Here is a 14945-nt window from a genome sequence, read left to right on the forward strand (position 1 = left end):
TCATGCTGGTTTGCGTTTCACACACGCACACACGCACACACACTCTCCTCACCACCGCCTGTTTTTTTTACACTACAGTGGAAGCTGTATAGTCATACCTCACATTGTTGCAGAGGAAGGAAGGACACGTCTTTGCTCGCAATAAATGGCTTTAGATAGAACAGGAACCCAAGAGGGGAGCGGCTATTATTCGGGCTAATCCAGTTTAGCCATGTGGCCTCTGGCATCTTGACATCCTTGTCAATAAAATGTGTCTTAAAATTGAACAACCACCTTCAGATGTCCTCTCTTTTTCTGTTTTTAAAAACTGACTTCTATCGATTCAGATAAATACTCAGAAAAACATATTTTTGTCCTCTCAATTTACATCTACTTAAAATTAAAATTACTCGCTGGTAATAAATATTATTAAATTCGTCTCTATTTGATGTTTTTTAAAGCTTGATGAATAATTTGAAAGTCAAACCTATATGTAAATCAGGAATGACATTGTCCTTGTGACCAAAAAAAGCCCCCACCCCTCTTTTTTCCCCACGCACAAACACACACGCCTCATTCGCTATTTCGTCCCATTCATAAAAATCCGGGCTTCGCGCGTGCGCAGTGCAATTCGGTGTCCTCCCCATTCATAAAAATGTAACCTCCGCATTTCAAGCCCTCCCCGACTTGTTCTTCCCTCCCATTCAGAAAAAATAAATGAAAAAAACGGAGGCATCTGCACAGCGCCGTCCCCCTTTTTCCTCTCCTCTACCCTCCCATTCATAAAAACTCACTTCCCTCCCCCTCAGTGGTTGCAACATCATATCCACAGCTCTGCGTCCTCGATCGCAGTCGCCTTTTTAATGCACCAACCCAGCAGAGAGGAAAGCGCTGAAAGAGCCGCTCGGCTTTCCTTTTGGAGTTAACGTCTTTGGAAATACTTAACGCACCACCGGCCACCAATCTCCGAGTGGACTATAGAGAAACCTGCGAGCAGACGTCGAGCGTAACGAAGAGATGAGAATTGCGTCCTGATACCCACGGTAAGTGATGTTTTCTCTGTCTTACATGTTTAGAAGTCGTGATCCAGCGACACCATAGCCTGGCTTGTCTCAGATCCATTGCTCTAACTTAGCCACCTCAGTCCGTCGGATCCTGTATAAGATATAGGCGCGACATGGCTCTCCTGAGTAACGTCCTTTTTTCCTTTCTTTTTTTTTTTTTTTTTAAGAAACTGACACAGAACCTGTGTTTGCATGTTTAAGTCAATATTTAACCACCGGTTTTAGGAGCAAACGCGAGATTAAGGCAAAGGAGAGAGAGGGAAGCGAATAAGGTGCAGATGTGCACTTCTGCATCTATCACGATTATGACGTCTTTTAAATTTGCTAAATTTTCGCTCCCTGTGTTTAAAAATGAGGCTTCGTGTTCAGTCGCGTCGGTCCTTCTGGCTCTGCAGAGAGCACCACTTCGCTTAAGTCCTTTTTCAATCACCCTTTTCACCCTCGTTTCACGTTACGCGTCTGATAATACATTTGTTATTATTGGGTATTATTATATTACTTTATTAAGAATTTTGAATTGCATCGTCCGGATTTGTTTGCTAGGGATATGTGCGATTGTGGAACACAGTGATCAGCTTTCTTTAAAACCTTTGTCATTTTTAAATTATTTGCAAAATAAGATTGAAAACGCCGAGTACTTATAAGCAATACGCACGCTATTTGAGTACACCGAACGGCCGCCTCCGGTTTTATGACTCAGTCCATTCACATTTCCAAGGGAGCAACGCGCGCACACGCACACACATTCACAAACACGTACGCACTTGCACACGCATAGTTCCGGCTTGGAGCTCATAATGGTCTTGATTTTTGACGATCACAAGCGCTTGCGCCTTTGCCAGCAATGTCGCAACAGGTTTCACAACAAGCCAGGCTTTTTTTTTTTTTTTTTTAAGACCCTTTAGAGGGAGGCGAATAACATGATCTGGGGATACAGCTACAGGAGCATAACAGTGTGAAGTAATGACACATTTTCGGACAAAAACAGCAGATCAGTGTGCCAACTATATGACTGACATAATAGCAGGGAGCAGAGATGTAGGTTAGTGCAAATCGTGCTTGCTCTTGCTCTATTTCTACTTCCATCAGTTATCAGTGGGGGTCTACCTGACGTAGAGCACTCATGGAGGAAATGGATGCAGCTGATTTCACTGAGCATAAATGGAGCGCACTGATTCATCGCTCTTACTGCCTGCAGCACAGCAGGTCCCATTCATAAAAACACCTGCTGGTTCATAAAATCAGCCCCATTCACAAATTCCGAGACTGATCATTTTCTCTGATTCGGATTTGTGGTTGTAAAGTGTGCTAAGGAATTACATCACCAGCTACATTATGAAAGCTGAAGGAGTTATTGATAAGCGGGTCTACACGACCTAAATTCTTGCTTTCAGTTCTGCTTCTCTGGCAAGTTTCTAATTTCTTCTCCTCCCTGCTTTGTTTTGCATCTTTGAGTCTTTTACATGCAAGTCCTGCTCTGTGGAGCTCTCTGCTTTTTTGTGAGGGAGAGGACGAGAGTCCAACTTCTATTGTGCTAATGTCAAAGTTAGAAGACATGGGGTTCAGACTAAAGTCCTTTGGTCCCATTCTAAAAATCACCATAGGTTGCAACCTTAACAACCAGAAAATGTTATATAACAAAACCTTAAGAATATTTCTAGCTGCAGTTGTTCTGTTTTAAGTAAACAAATTGAAACATGTATGACAAATGTCTTGTGAAACCTATGGGGGGAATTAGAAGCTACTGATTCACTTTGACATAGCATCCTGATCAGACACTAATACTGAGTGTAAAGAAGTTGCACAAAGGTAAAAAAAAATAAAAAAAAAAATAAAAAACTTTACTTCAGTACTTTAATATTTTTTTTCTACATAAAGCAATGGCATATTTGATTTTCAGTAAGCCTATGGGAGGTTACATTGAAGAGCATAACAGTCCAACTTTTGTCAACTGTTATCTTTGTAGATTTGAGACATTACATCACCTCTTGTATAAAATACTTAGAACCTATTCCTTATAAGTTTCAGTGTAAATAAATAGTATCATGGAAGCCCTTGTTGCTTGTTTTAATGGAATCTCTTGTATCTGTTTTTGCAGTATCACTAAATGCTGCTTTAATGTGAAGACGTGCAAGGCACCAGCCGACACATGGAGTCCAGGGTTCCCCACCACATTCCCGGAGTGTCTTCTTCCCTTATCTCTCAGCCTTTGCTGGATAGTCGAGTGCCCTATGGTCGTCTTCAGCATCCTCTCACCATTTATCCCATTGACCAGATAAAGTCATCACATGTGGAGAATGACTACATTGACAGTCCAGCTGTTGTGGCTCAGCAGCCCGTGAGCCAGAAGTCAGCAAACCGAAGAATCACCTGGCTTGGTCAAAATCAGGAGGCCTTCCTTGGGGCCAACCATAATCATCACCATAATCACCAACATCAGCTCCATCAGCATGGCCGGTGTGAGTCTCACCCTCACCCAGACACCACCACCCACCCCTGGATCTCCTTCAGTGGCAGGCCCAGTTCTATTAGCAGCAGCAGCAGTACCTCTTCCGATCAGCGGCTGTTGGACCATGCAGCACCGACACCGACGGTGGATCACCACCCAAACTCAAACAATCACCAGGGCCCCATCAACACCGTCACAACCCGAACTCCTGGTTGTTTCTCTTCCTCTCAATCTAAAGTCCTGACCTCCTCTTCCTCTGCTTCCTCCTGCTCCTCTTCCTCAAAATCACTTGACCTCAAGTCTGCAAAGATTCCTGCTGGAGGCGTGTGCTCCACTGGGGTTCAACAAGGACTGGCGCTTATCCCTTCCTCTCCAACCGAAAAGAAGCACCTATTTGTCTGCGAGCATTGTGGGAAGTGTCGATGCACTGAGTGCACGCTCCCCCGAGCCTTACCCTCCTGTTGGGTCTGCAACCAGGAGTGCCTGTGCTCGGCTCAGAGCCTGGTAGACACAGCCACCTGCATGTGCCTAGTCAAAGGGATCTTCTATCACTGCACCGAGGACGAGGACGACGAGGGCTCCTGTGCCGACAAGCCCTGCTCATGTTCACAAGCCAACTGCTGTGCACGCTGGTCTTTTATGGCCGCCCTCTCTGTCGTCCTGCCATGCCTAATCTGCTACCTACCAGCTACGGGACTGGCCAAGCTGGGACAGAAGTGTTATGACAATGTTAGCAGGCCTGGCTGTCGCTGCAAGAACTCGCAGGCTGGCATGAGCATCCCTGTCAGTAAAAATGGAGGGGTGGAAGCAAACGTTGGGACAGAAAAGCAGCAGCAGGGGTCATGATAGTGGACTCAACTAGCTGGCTGTGGCCTTGCAAGAAAATGGACAGGACCCCACTTGTTTGGTTAATATGGACTGGACAAGGCAACACCACCCCATTAAACCACCATATTTATCTGCTGGAACATGACTATTAAAACAATGGTACTTAAATGGTTTCTTGGCCTATGTTTGATAGCATGAATGATTAAAATGGGCCATTTAAAAGTGGAACAGCTAACAGGTTTGGTGAGGGATTTGTTTTCATGTTCTATAAGGGTGACGATAAGAAGAGACCAGATTGTGTGGCCTTCTGTTTGGGTTTTAAAGAAAATGGCTGAAGGCACAAAGTCGTACCTCTCTGCTGCTCAATATTTTCCAGCTATTTTTTGTAATGCCAAGTAAACAGAAACTGGTTGCTGATCCTCTGTATTCAACCCCAGCCATCTAGAAAAGCACAGCCCAGTGTCATTCAGGAAAGCAAGTGGTTAACTGTTGAATACTGTGGCTTTTACGATGGGCCATTACAAGAGATAATTTCCTCTCAAAAGTGATTTTCACCATCTTTTAATTTTGCAGTTATGCTAAACGAGGCTAGCTTGGTGACATTTATCTCTAGATTGTTATTTGAACAGGGGGATCTGTGAAAGCAACCCTTTTTAGACCTAACAGTAATTTTCCATATTTCGTTCATCTTTTTGTGTGCTACAAGTGAGAAATAATCAATTTACAGTTGTTTTTTATTCATTTTATGGCTGGTAAAGCTTAGACCTTCTGAAATATTTTGAATGCTGTTCACTGCTCCACCTCAGATGTAATGCATGTCACGATCTGCATGCTCTAGTCTAATGGTTAACCACCGTGCTAGAAGTGGATTTGTGGTAGAGAAACATGTAAAAAAAAAAAAAAAAAAAAAAAAAGATTCAAAAGGGAAAAAAAAACAACCAACCTTCTCAGGGATTGTTATACAATAATCTCCTCTTGAACTTGGCCTACTGCATGTTGAATTTTAAAACTGCCTACAAGAGCCTGGTCTGCTTCCTCTTTGCACAAAAACGGCAAAGAAAACATTTAAGAGGTGAAAGAGGCAATAGTGAATAATTTAAAACACGCAGGCTAAGTGAGAGGCAAATGGGCCATAGAACTTTGGGGGGTTTTTTCCCAAGGAGAGAGGGATGCAGGTGAAGAGGGTCAAGCTGAAGGTAAAGGTGAAGAGGAAAGGATTAGAAAAAGTTATTGTGTTTGTATCCAGTCAGCCTTTGTCAATATCAAACCTGCCACTTGCACAACCTTGTTTTTAGGACCCCTCTTAAAGGATGTACTAAAGCACAGTATTAACCACCTAAGCAATCTTGCATTACTTTGGCCTTCACTACATTTACTCCACTCACACACATACACCCATCCACCTCTACGCACATCTGTGTCTTCATGAAAGTCAAATCAGTATGCTGCATAGCTGATTGTGTGAAATAGTCTCTCTTTTACTCTTAAAGTCTATTTTTGTGAATTGCATGATGTTCTTAGGAATTTGCCAAAGGATGCTATTATACAGTAGCATGTTTTCACAGTCTAAGTGACCACAGTTATTATGATGCCCTTTTGCCAAATAGTTAACAGTGGCAGGTTGTTAAAGGTGAATTGCCCTTTAATACAGGTGGCTGTTTCCGTTTGGCATCACGGCATATTTGCTTTGTGGCTCCATAACCCACAAGCTGGACCCTTATCTTCCACTAGGGTGCCAAACTGTGCTCATACTTGTATTTGGCTTTTTGGTGAAAGCTAATATCATTCAGAAAAATGGGAGAGCAGGAACATCCACATGTGGTCCTTGGTATTGAATGTACGAGGCAATATTTCAAAAAACCTAGCAATTCAGTCTGAGATAGGTGCCAAAACTGAGAGCAAATGTGTGCCTGGGGGAAGGTGGGGCAGCAAAAATCACAAATGTTTTGACTATGTATTTAGTAGTAGAGCTATGAAGGTGAAATGTTATTTGCTGTAAATAGTTTCACAACATTTGTGTTCTTTAGAAGAGACTTTTAAATGTCCTCGGAAGATTGCATGGTACATTATAACCACAATTCAGTACAAACTATTTAGAGACTATATTAGATATATATTTTGAGGGTAAGAATAAGATGTTTTTGAGGAAAATGAGTGCAGTAGAAGGAGGGTTTGAGAAACAAAATGACTTTATACCACTTGCACTTGATTTAGAAAAGTGTGCCCAGCAATAATAAAAAAGTAGAAAAAAATCTCCTGCTGATTATGCTATCCATGGCTCATTAGCAGTCGAGAGGCTAAGCTAATTCCCTTTCCAAGTCCTAAAGACATTGGATTCATTGAATCCACACAGTCTACCCTGATCAACCCATTCTCTGCTCCTTTTTTCATTCATGCATTTCTTCCTTCCTTTCTTCTGTGGGAAATAGTCCAACAAACACCCCTGGCCTGCCTTGATTGACAAACACAGCTGCTGTTCATAAACTTGTCATACCAGAGAAACAGAAGAGACACACACGTCTGATACTCTCACCCCTCTTGCTTTCTTGATGTTTTTTACCCTCTTCTCACCTTTGTTTTTACCTGGACTTGTGTTAATCTTTATCACCGGTTGGACCTCTTTCTTTTCAACAACTGCTGCCTTTCTTTGTAGATCTTTTTACTATTATGTGCTCAATGGCCTGTTCAAGGTGTGAAAAACCATCACCAACAACTATATTGAAATTAAATCTGTAGTTTATTTTCAGTTCTACATACCAATGTCACCTGGTTTATATTTTTCACATAAAAGGAAAACTATCATACAGTTGCTACTCCATTCCTTTGTACCTTTCCAATGACATTGTTGGGGATTGAGAAATGAGATTTGTGCTTTTTTTGTTGGTTTGTTTGTTTAGATATTACAAAAAGAAAAAAATTCTCATATAAAAGGTTCCCTTTATAGATATATTTATTTTGAAGTTCTATTTTATATAGTATTTATTTAGATGCCAACTTTTTGTTTGTGAAGAAAGCTTATGTTGAAATGGAATGTACATTGACAATGGAAATATATATTGTTAAATATACTTGGCTGTTGTGTTGGTTTTTTGTACTACACAAATAAAGAATAAGTAGAAAGGTAGTTCAGGATTTTCTTTAACAAAGTTTTGTTTAAAGTTTATTAGAAATTCATACTTATCCTGCATAACATTTTTGGCATATTCATTTGTTATAAATCCAACTAATCCTAGAAGCTAAAGAAGGGAACTTAGACCAAACCTGACGTATGCAGCTTAAACAAAATGAACTTTCAAGTACACCAAGGCAGTTTGTAGACATCCTATTTTGTGGACCTTTAAACCACTATGTTTATATTGAGAAGCAGGTGATTTTTTATGGTACCTGCAGGGAGGAGGCTTTGTGTAAAACACATATTGAGACCAGAACAGATAAAGTGATTGCAGTCAAAAGTAAAGCAACTGTAAAAAGTAAAGAATGTTACAATAGAAGATATTTTTGATTTATACATTGCCTTACTTTCTGGCAGTCACTCTGACCAGAAATGCTTTATATATTTCATTTTCACCACTTGTTTGAGGCAGAATGATCATTGGTGCAACAACATCTTCTCCATATCCTTTCAAATTTTCAGCAATTTCCACTGTGACATTTGCACAATTTCCCCAGTGCAAATGTCAAATGTTAAAGGTTAATAAAATACTATTTCCACAGATTGCTATAACATTTTTGACAGAGTTGTTTTAAGAAGGCAAAGGTTCCCTTTGGTCTTGACCATTCTCAGTCTACCTGAGAGCTTCTCAGATGTTAACTTCTATTATTAGCTAGTTGTTAGCTTTTTCTACAAGCTTATCCTGCATAACATAAGTATACAGGATACTTATGTTATGCAGGATAAGTTCTGAAACTAGCTTTTAGCTTCTGAAAATAGCCACTAGAAGATCAGACTAGCTATAAGCTACTCTGTCAAACCAATGTCTTCTTGGACCAGCCATTAGTTTTGCAAATAAGCCATTAGATTGTTGAACTCGTCTACAGCTTCACAGACTACCCAGTAACTTTCCAGGGTAGCCAGAAGATTAACCAAAAGGTCTGACAGAGATTCAAAATCTCTAACACACTGGAGATCTGGCCAAGGTAGTAACCATGCAAATACACAATAAACAGAAACACAAATGAAATAAAAAAAAAAAATGATTAACTCAATAATGACTAGGTATTTGTTTTAATCTAACAACCTTTCATAGATCATTCCATGAACGTGATAAGGAAATGCTGTTTTTGCCAAGTTAAATGAAGAGGTGAAGAGTATCATCTATACTTAAGATATTTGCTGATTATAACCTTTAACAGAACCTCAATCAAAAAATCCTAAGCCATCTCTTTCATTAAAACTTGTACCACAGTTTAATTTGAGAATAGGAACAGACAAAACTTTTGCCAATAAGGCTTTTCTTTCCATTAATCACTTTGCTGTAAAACCTTAAAAGATTTAAGTTCCTTTGCATTATCACACTGCCTTCCTGAGCTTGCCCTTCCTGTTGCTCAATAAGCCACCCACCATAAAACACTCACAGGGCCCTAAAGGCCAAAATAAACTGAGCGACCTTAAACAGAAAGAAAACATTACATAAGAAACAGGAGATAATCCACAGACTTCCTCCGGACTATGTAACCTGAGACTTGAGCTGCTCACCTGGCCACTTCATATCAGAGTTTAAACTCCACAGCTGCTGTTCCTGTGTGTGTGTGTGTGTGTGTGTGTGTGTGTGTGTGTGTGTGTGTGTGTGTGTGTGTGTGTGTGTGTGTGTATGTGTGTGTGTGTGTGTGTGTGTGTGTGTGTGCGTGTGTTTGCCTTGCAGGTTAGAATAACTTCCTCAAAGTTTATAGGGGTGGTCTGTTCTAATTGGGATGTGTAACATTCCTCTCCCCCCAAAGCACCACCTTATGAAGCCAGCACACACTCAAAAACCTTCCTGTCACACACAAACACACACACTGCCGTCACCTCCTACCCCCCGCCCTTCTCAAGCCCACCTGCACTGCTGCTACCTTGGGGGCGTTTCTCCTCCTACTCTCATCCATTCTTTCTTCCAACTCCCAATTGTTTGATTCTGTGCCTTGTGTATTTTCTGGGTGTTTACCCGAATGAGCCTTGGAGAGGAGAATGGAACAAATGAACAAGAAGAAAAGAGAATAGAAGGTTGCCTTTCAGGATCGTATAAAGAACATATTTCCGCTGCGAAAGCCCTGCAGGCGCTGCTGTGTCTGCTCCAACAGGTGAGATCAGAGACCAACCTGCCTGTTTACCTGCCGGTCTGTCAGCACCCACCTGGGCTGACACGCACACACACAACACACACACACAACCACAAACACCTGCATTTGACTTCCTCCACACCTACATTGTCATCTCCACCCTACCAAGCATCATACATATCATCAACACAGGAAGCTTCAGCACAGGCAGGTGGAGCAGAAACCATTTATTATCAGCTGCCATTGTGGCAGACTGGATTTACAGAGGAACCAGTCCTGCCTCCGTAGGAAAGTGTGGATGCACATAATCATTTGCACTCTACTTTGGAAATCACAGAGGATAGCACAAGAACACTGAAAGCTTTAACATGTTTTTCTTACATGTTGCTCATATTTGCTACATTTGGTGCAACACAGTAGCTTCTGTCTCACACCAACATGTTTCCGTGTAACAGAATGTGCAATGTGCAAACATTAACATTTGTCAAGACAAAGGCTATTACACTGATTTACTTACATTTGGCATTAAAATAATCACCTGCTGTTAGAAAAAAGTTTTATAATTAACAAGTCGGAGCTGAACTGTAGCTAAATGTTCTTACCAGTTTATTATTCAGTCTACTTTCATATGTACTTGTTTGTTTCTTTAAATAATTACCTTTGCATGTCTATTTGTTTGCTTGTTTTCTTAGTTTCTTGCTTACTCATGATTCTTCTATTTATTCTTTTAGTTATCTTCTTAGATACTTGTTTGATTGGCTTCTTTACCTATTTACGTACCTACTTGTTTCTTTACTTGGTTATCCTTTTACTAACTTATCACAAATGCTTGCTCATGGGTAACTTACTTGTTTGTTTCTGTAGTTATTTATTTAATTGCTGAGCCATTTTTTTTTACCTATTCCTATTTTTACAATGTTTCTGTCCTACTGAAAACAAAAGCTGTCCTGCTATAGTGCAGGACAAAGCAACATCCAGGTGAAACAACCAGACTCAACCCATCCCACATTTGTCTACTTATCCGCTGTGTTTTACAACAGGCAGAACTTGTAAGATTAAGTTTCCCCAGATCTGTGTGTGTCACCTGATATGGCAACTCAACTCGAATTTGCATAAAAGTAGCAAACAATAATCTACTACAGGGAGGATGTGAGGCAAGTGCTCTGCTGTAATTGATGGTTCGTCTTTGCCGGTTTCTGAACCTGTTTGAGACGATGTTTGATGTTTTGAAATGCAAACTGTAGTTTTTGATTCTCTTCCATTTACATGCTCAACTAAATCCCCTGCAGTTTGCTCCTTATAAGATACCAGTTAACAAAAATGCCATTTTCACATCTGGTGTAGCACTTAAGCCAAACCCCTTGCACCCCTGACAAGCCCCAGATACAGATTGAAGACACACATTTTGCCGTCTCTCTTCCTGTGCTCAGTAGTTCTGTGGTCTGCAAAATATAGTCAATAAATTCCAGCCTGAAAGAGTCTGTAGCAATATTGTTTAGATTTAAGTAAATCAACAACAGTGAGAATAACCTATAACCATGTAAATATTTAACTTTTTTAAACTTTAATTTTGTCCAACTTAACTTAAATAGAGGTTACAGTTACAGTTAGGCTTCCTATTGTAAGCCAATGTTTTATGTTTCCACTAAACATTAACATGTTTTATGGTTGATCCATGGAAATGTTCACATATAAAACTTTGTACCGGTCTGCAGGGATGCATGCTCACATGGCACACAAATAGCAAGTGCATTGCTGTCTGAAAATGGATCCACTGACATTTAGACTCCATAATGAGGTCGCTTCCCATCACGCACACATGAGCGCGCATACACACACACACTCCACACAAACACCCAGTCTTCTCCTCCTGGTCCGCTGAGGAATTCAAAAGTAAAGTGAAGCAAAATATGACAAGATGGCTTCAACACACATTTCAACACTTGAAAAGTTTCCGGTGTAGTGAGTTCATGAGACAGGATGAAACGGATGAGTCTGTCCAGGATCTTCAGAGGATCTGTCCTGAAATGCACAGAGCAAATGCTTTTCTTCATACAACTGGATATGCAGTTGGATCCAGTTAGCATACAATATATAGAAAGCTACATGGCCCTTTTTAATCAAAACTGAAAGTTAAATTTGATAAAACTTTTCCTGTTTTATGTTTAAGAATAAAATTGTATTTCTCTTTCATGAATGCCAGAACAATAAAGGAGGATTTAAAAGAGTTAACTTTCTTCAACTTCAGATCTTTACATAAGTTATCTTAATATTTTGTAGAGTTGCAGTTTAAAATGTAAAATGCTTGGGTTTATGTTTCCTAACAAGCTTCTCAAAATAGCTTGCTGGAATATTGGCCCATTCCTCTGGACTGGGCTGCTGTAAATGAGTTTGGTTTGTAAGCTGTCTTGCTTGCACACCCTCATTAAGCCTTCTTTCTGAGAGATTAAGATCAAGGTTTGGCAAAAGTCACTCCTAAACATTAACTTTGTTGTCCATAAGTCACATTGTCACTAATTTGATGGCATAGTCAGGGTAACTGTCAATTTGGAAGTCCCATTTATAACCAAGCTTCAACTCTACTCCTGCAGCAAAACAAGCCCCCAAAATAAAGTATTACCACGCCTATAGTTCACTAACTATAGTGAACTATAGGCGTAACTATGGCTATCATTACCAAAAACTATGTGTGCGATTGGAAACTGTAAACTGGCTGTTTATCTTGTTTTTAAAGTGGTGCCTTCTGCCTGGGCCTGTTCCATTTTGGATATTGACATTCTTTCCAGTGTTAAACTTTTTGTCTTTTCAATTTCTTCTGCTTCTGATTTATCACAAAAACATGTTTATCACTGAAACCCAGTCTTCTTCCATAACATAAGTGTAGCTAGAGGTTATCATGGTGCCTATGCTTCATATAGCCATTTTGAACAAATGACTTTTGTTCCTCTGCCATCTAGAAAATGTATCCAAGGATGAACTAGACCTCTGAAGGTCCAGAATTTTCTTTATGATATTTTAGACAATATTTTCTATATTTTTTTTCAATTAGAAGCATGCCTTAAACACATGCCCATGTATCCCTCCATGTATGTAAAATAGTTTGAATAACCTTCAAGGCTATTCTTTCCCAAATTGCATAAAAGATATGTATACTTGTAAACTAAAAGATGTAATGAAAAGATTCAATTTCTTCTAGGTACTGTATTTAAATAACTGGTGTCAACTGTAATTTGTCTTGAATTTGACAAGTAAACCATGGCCCAACACACTTCCCATGGACTTTGAAGACCAAGGATGCAAAAGAAGAAGAAAGGACAGATTAGTCAGAAGTTGTAGGACCACAGTCGTTTGCCTTCCAGTAAGTCAACCAGGCAGTCAGCCTGTCCACCATGAAACCACTCACCCAGCCAGCAAACAAGCCAACCGCTTCATTTCATTCAGTGGGGCCACTGGCATGGGACCAAGTAATGCCACCAAACAAAGAGCTACTGTCTTGCATCACTTCCCCTCGGAGAGGCCAACCAGGCCGCAGCCTCTTATCACCAGGCGCTGCCAGTCTGAAACACACCAAGGCCTCCGCCACAGCGGCCTCTTTGCTGCATCCTGTTACAAGCCTTCTCCCATTATACCACAGTGATATAAACCCCATGCCCACAGGGAGGGTCTTATTTCAGTTTCAAGAGTGTCAACAGAAAGGGCAGCGCAGAAATAGGAAAACAAATTTAACTCATCTGCATACATTTTCAAGTGAATTTTAGACAAACTCCAACAATAAAGCAGATTCCCATATGGTTTTAAATTCACTGAAGCATATATTTTTTTAAAAAAAGTTATATTACATGATATTTATGTTTAACTGAGTATTGCATTTTGAACAAAAGTGTAAAATCACAAGCTTGTTATCCATTTTTTTAGTCAGTCAATATTCATTAGCCTGGCCATTACAATGAATTTCCACTCAACTCAGGTCAATTCCCAGAGTAAAACTGAAGATTTAATGAAAAAATATGAACTAAGACAAAAACCATGGGAGCACAGGGAGCCAGAGGAGAACAAAAACATCAGAAACCAAAAAGAAAAAAGCACAATGAGGATGAGCAGGGAACAGGATTTAACAGGATTAAATAGGAGGAACCAGCATAGAGGAATGACATGGAAGTGAATAAATACTGGGAGTGTGAATGCTGGAACAATCGACCAGGCTAATTGACTAACAGGTAGCAGGTGTGAGGGGAGAGCAGAAGGCAGGCTGAGGAGGAGCATTTATGCTGAACTTAAATTACACCTATAAGAATGTTGCTTAATCTTTAAATGACGTCTGAAGGCCCTAAATTTACTTTTGGTGGTTTCAGCTTAACATTGTATCCCAATAGGTTTGGGTGAGTTTATGGTTGTAAAGTCACCAAACTGTAAACCAGAGGTCTAAATACAATAAAGTTGGACATTTGAGGTCTGCACAGACATATTTAAATTATTTTATTCTTCTCAAGACAACTTTATTCTGCTGTGAGTGAATTATTTTCTTATAGCTGAAGCTAAGGAAGAAAAGTTTGGAATCTTAATGGGCAGCTTTGCCCGTCTGTCTTGATAAATATTCAGCCAGTGTAGTTTGATACTTCCTTCCATGCCACAACCTCTGTGTGTGTGTGTGTGTGTTTTCAACAGGCCTGGTGACTGCCTAAAGGGGTGGGTGGAGGGGTGGACATGTGTAAAGACACTATTGCATTCCTTTCAGATCCTCCTCTAAAAGAAAACACACACACACACTCACTCGCATCTACAGAAATGAGCTCGGAATAACACACACATGCACTCCTTTTCTCTCCTCTTTCTGAAAAACAGCAGTAAGAGGGTCCCCCCACACCCACAACCCCCAGGCCCCTTGAAGGCACTGGATGGGCCAAAACTGGGTTGACCAAACTTGGCTTCCGACCCCGGAGCAATGACACGCCCCCTTGGCGGTGGGCTGCATTGCATTCCTGGTGAGAGCATTGTCAAAGCCAAGCACTTCCTCTGGAGCACGGCCAGCTGCACAGCAATAACATTTCGTACATTTATCTATTGGCTTTAGCCCGTGACATTCAACCAATCACACTGACAGAAAACAGTCACAAAAATGCACATGCACAAGGCAGACAGTGCGTGCTGCGCATGCACGTCTGCACGTTCCCCCAGGAGAGTATTGCAAAACCTTGTTTTGGTTCACATCTGTTCTCGTATCTCTGGCCTTCCTCCTTCCAGTCAAAATGTTTGTGTTCAACATTTTTATTTTTTTGTTGTTGTTTAACTGACCTCCACATGTATTGGGGCACTGCAGGTAATATGTCATCTTTACTGCTATACATACACTGACTCTGAAAAACCCA

General features: G+C 40.5%; 1 protein-coding gene across 2 annotated transcripts; it reads left to right on the plus strand.

The window, feature by feature from the left end:
- Nucleotides 1–735: 735 nt before the first annotated feature.
- Nucleotides 736–11473, plus strand: spry4 (sprouty homolog 4 (Drosophila)). 2 transcript variants are annotated; one of them, XR_001422791.1, is made up of 3 exons: nt 736–1022; nt 3142–4743; nt 11463–11473. XR_001422791.1 is itself a non-coding variant. In XM_015021584.1 (2 exons), the coding sequence occupies exon 2, from the start codon at nt 3193–3195 to the stop codon at nt 4336–4338; it is 1146 nt and encodes a 381-aa protein (XP_014877070.1). In that variant the 5' UTR covers nt 736–1022; nt 3142–3192; the 3' UTR covers nt 4339–5068. The 2 variants fall into 2 exon arrangements, 1 of the variants encoding a protein (XP_014877070.1); XM_015021584.1 differs by lacking the exon at nt 11463–11473 and having other exon boundaries at nt 3142–5068.
- Nucleotides 11474–14945: the final 3472 nt, after the last annotated feature.

This window comes from Poecilia latipinna, unplaced genomic scaffold (genome assembly GCF_001443285.1).
Source record: "Poecilia latipinna isolate Pla-1442-1.1 unplaced genomic scaffold, P_latipinna-1.0 Scaffold2809, whole genome shotgun sequence".
NCBI classification, from domain to species: domain Eukaryota; kingdom Metazoa; phylum Chordata; class Actinopteri; order Cyprinodontiformes; family Poeciliidae; genus Poecilia; species Poecilia latipinna.

Coding starts and splice junctions, on each gene's coding strand:
- spry4 (XM_015021584.1), top strand. CDS start 3,193: ATGGAGTCCAGGGTTCCCCACCACATTCCCGGAGTGTCTTCTTCCCTT.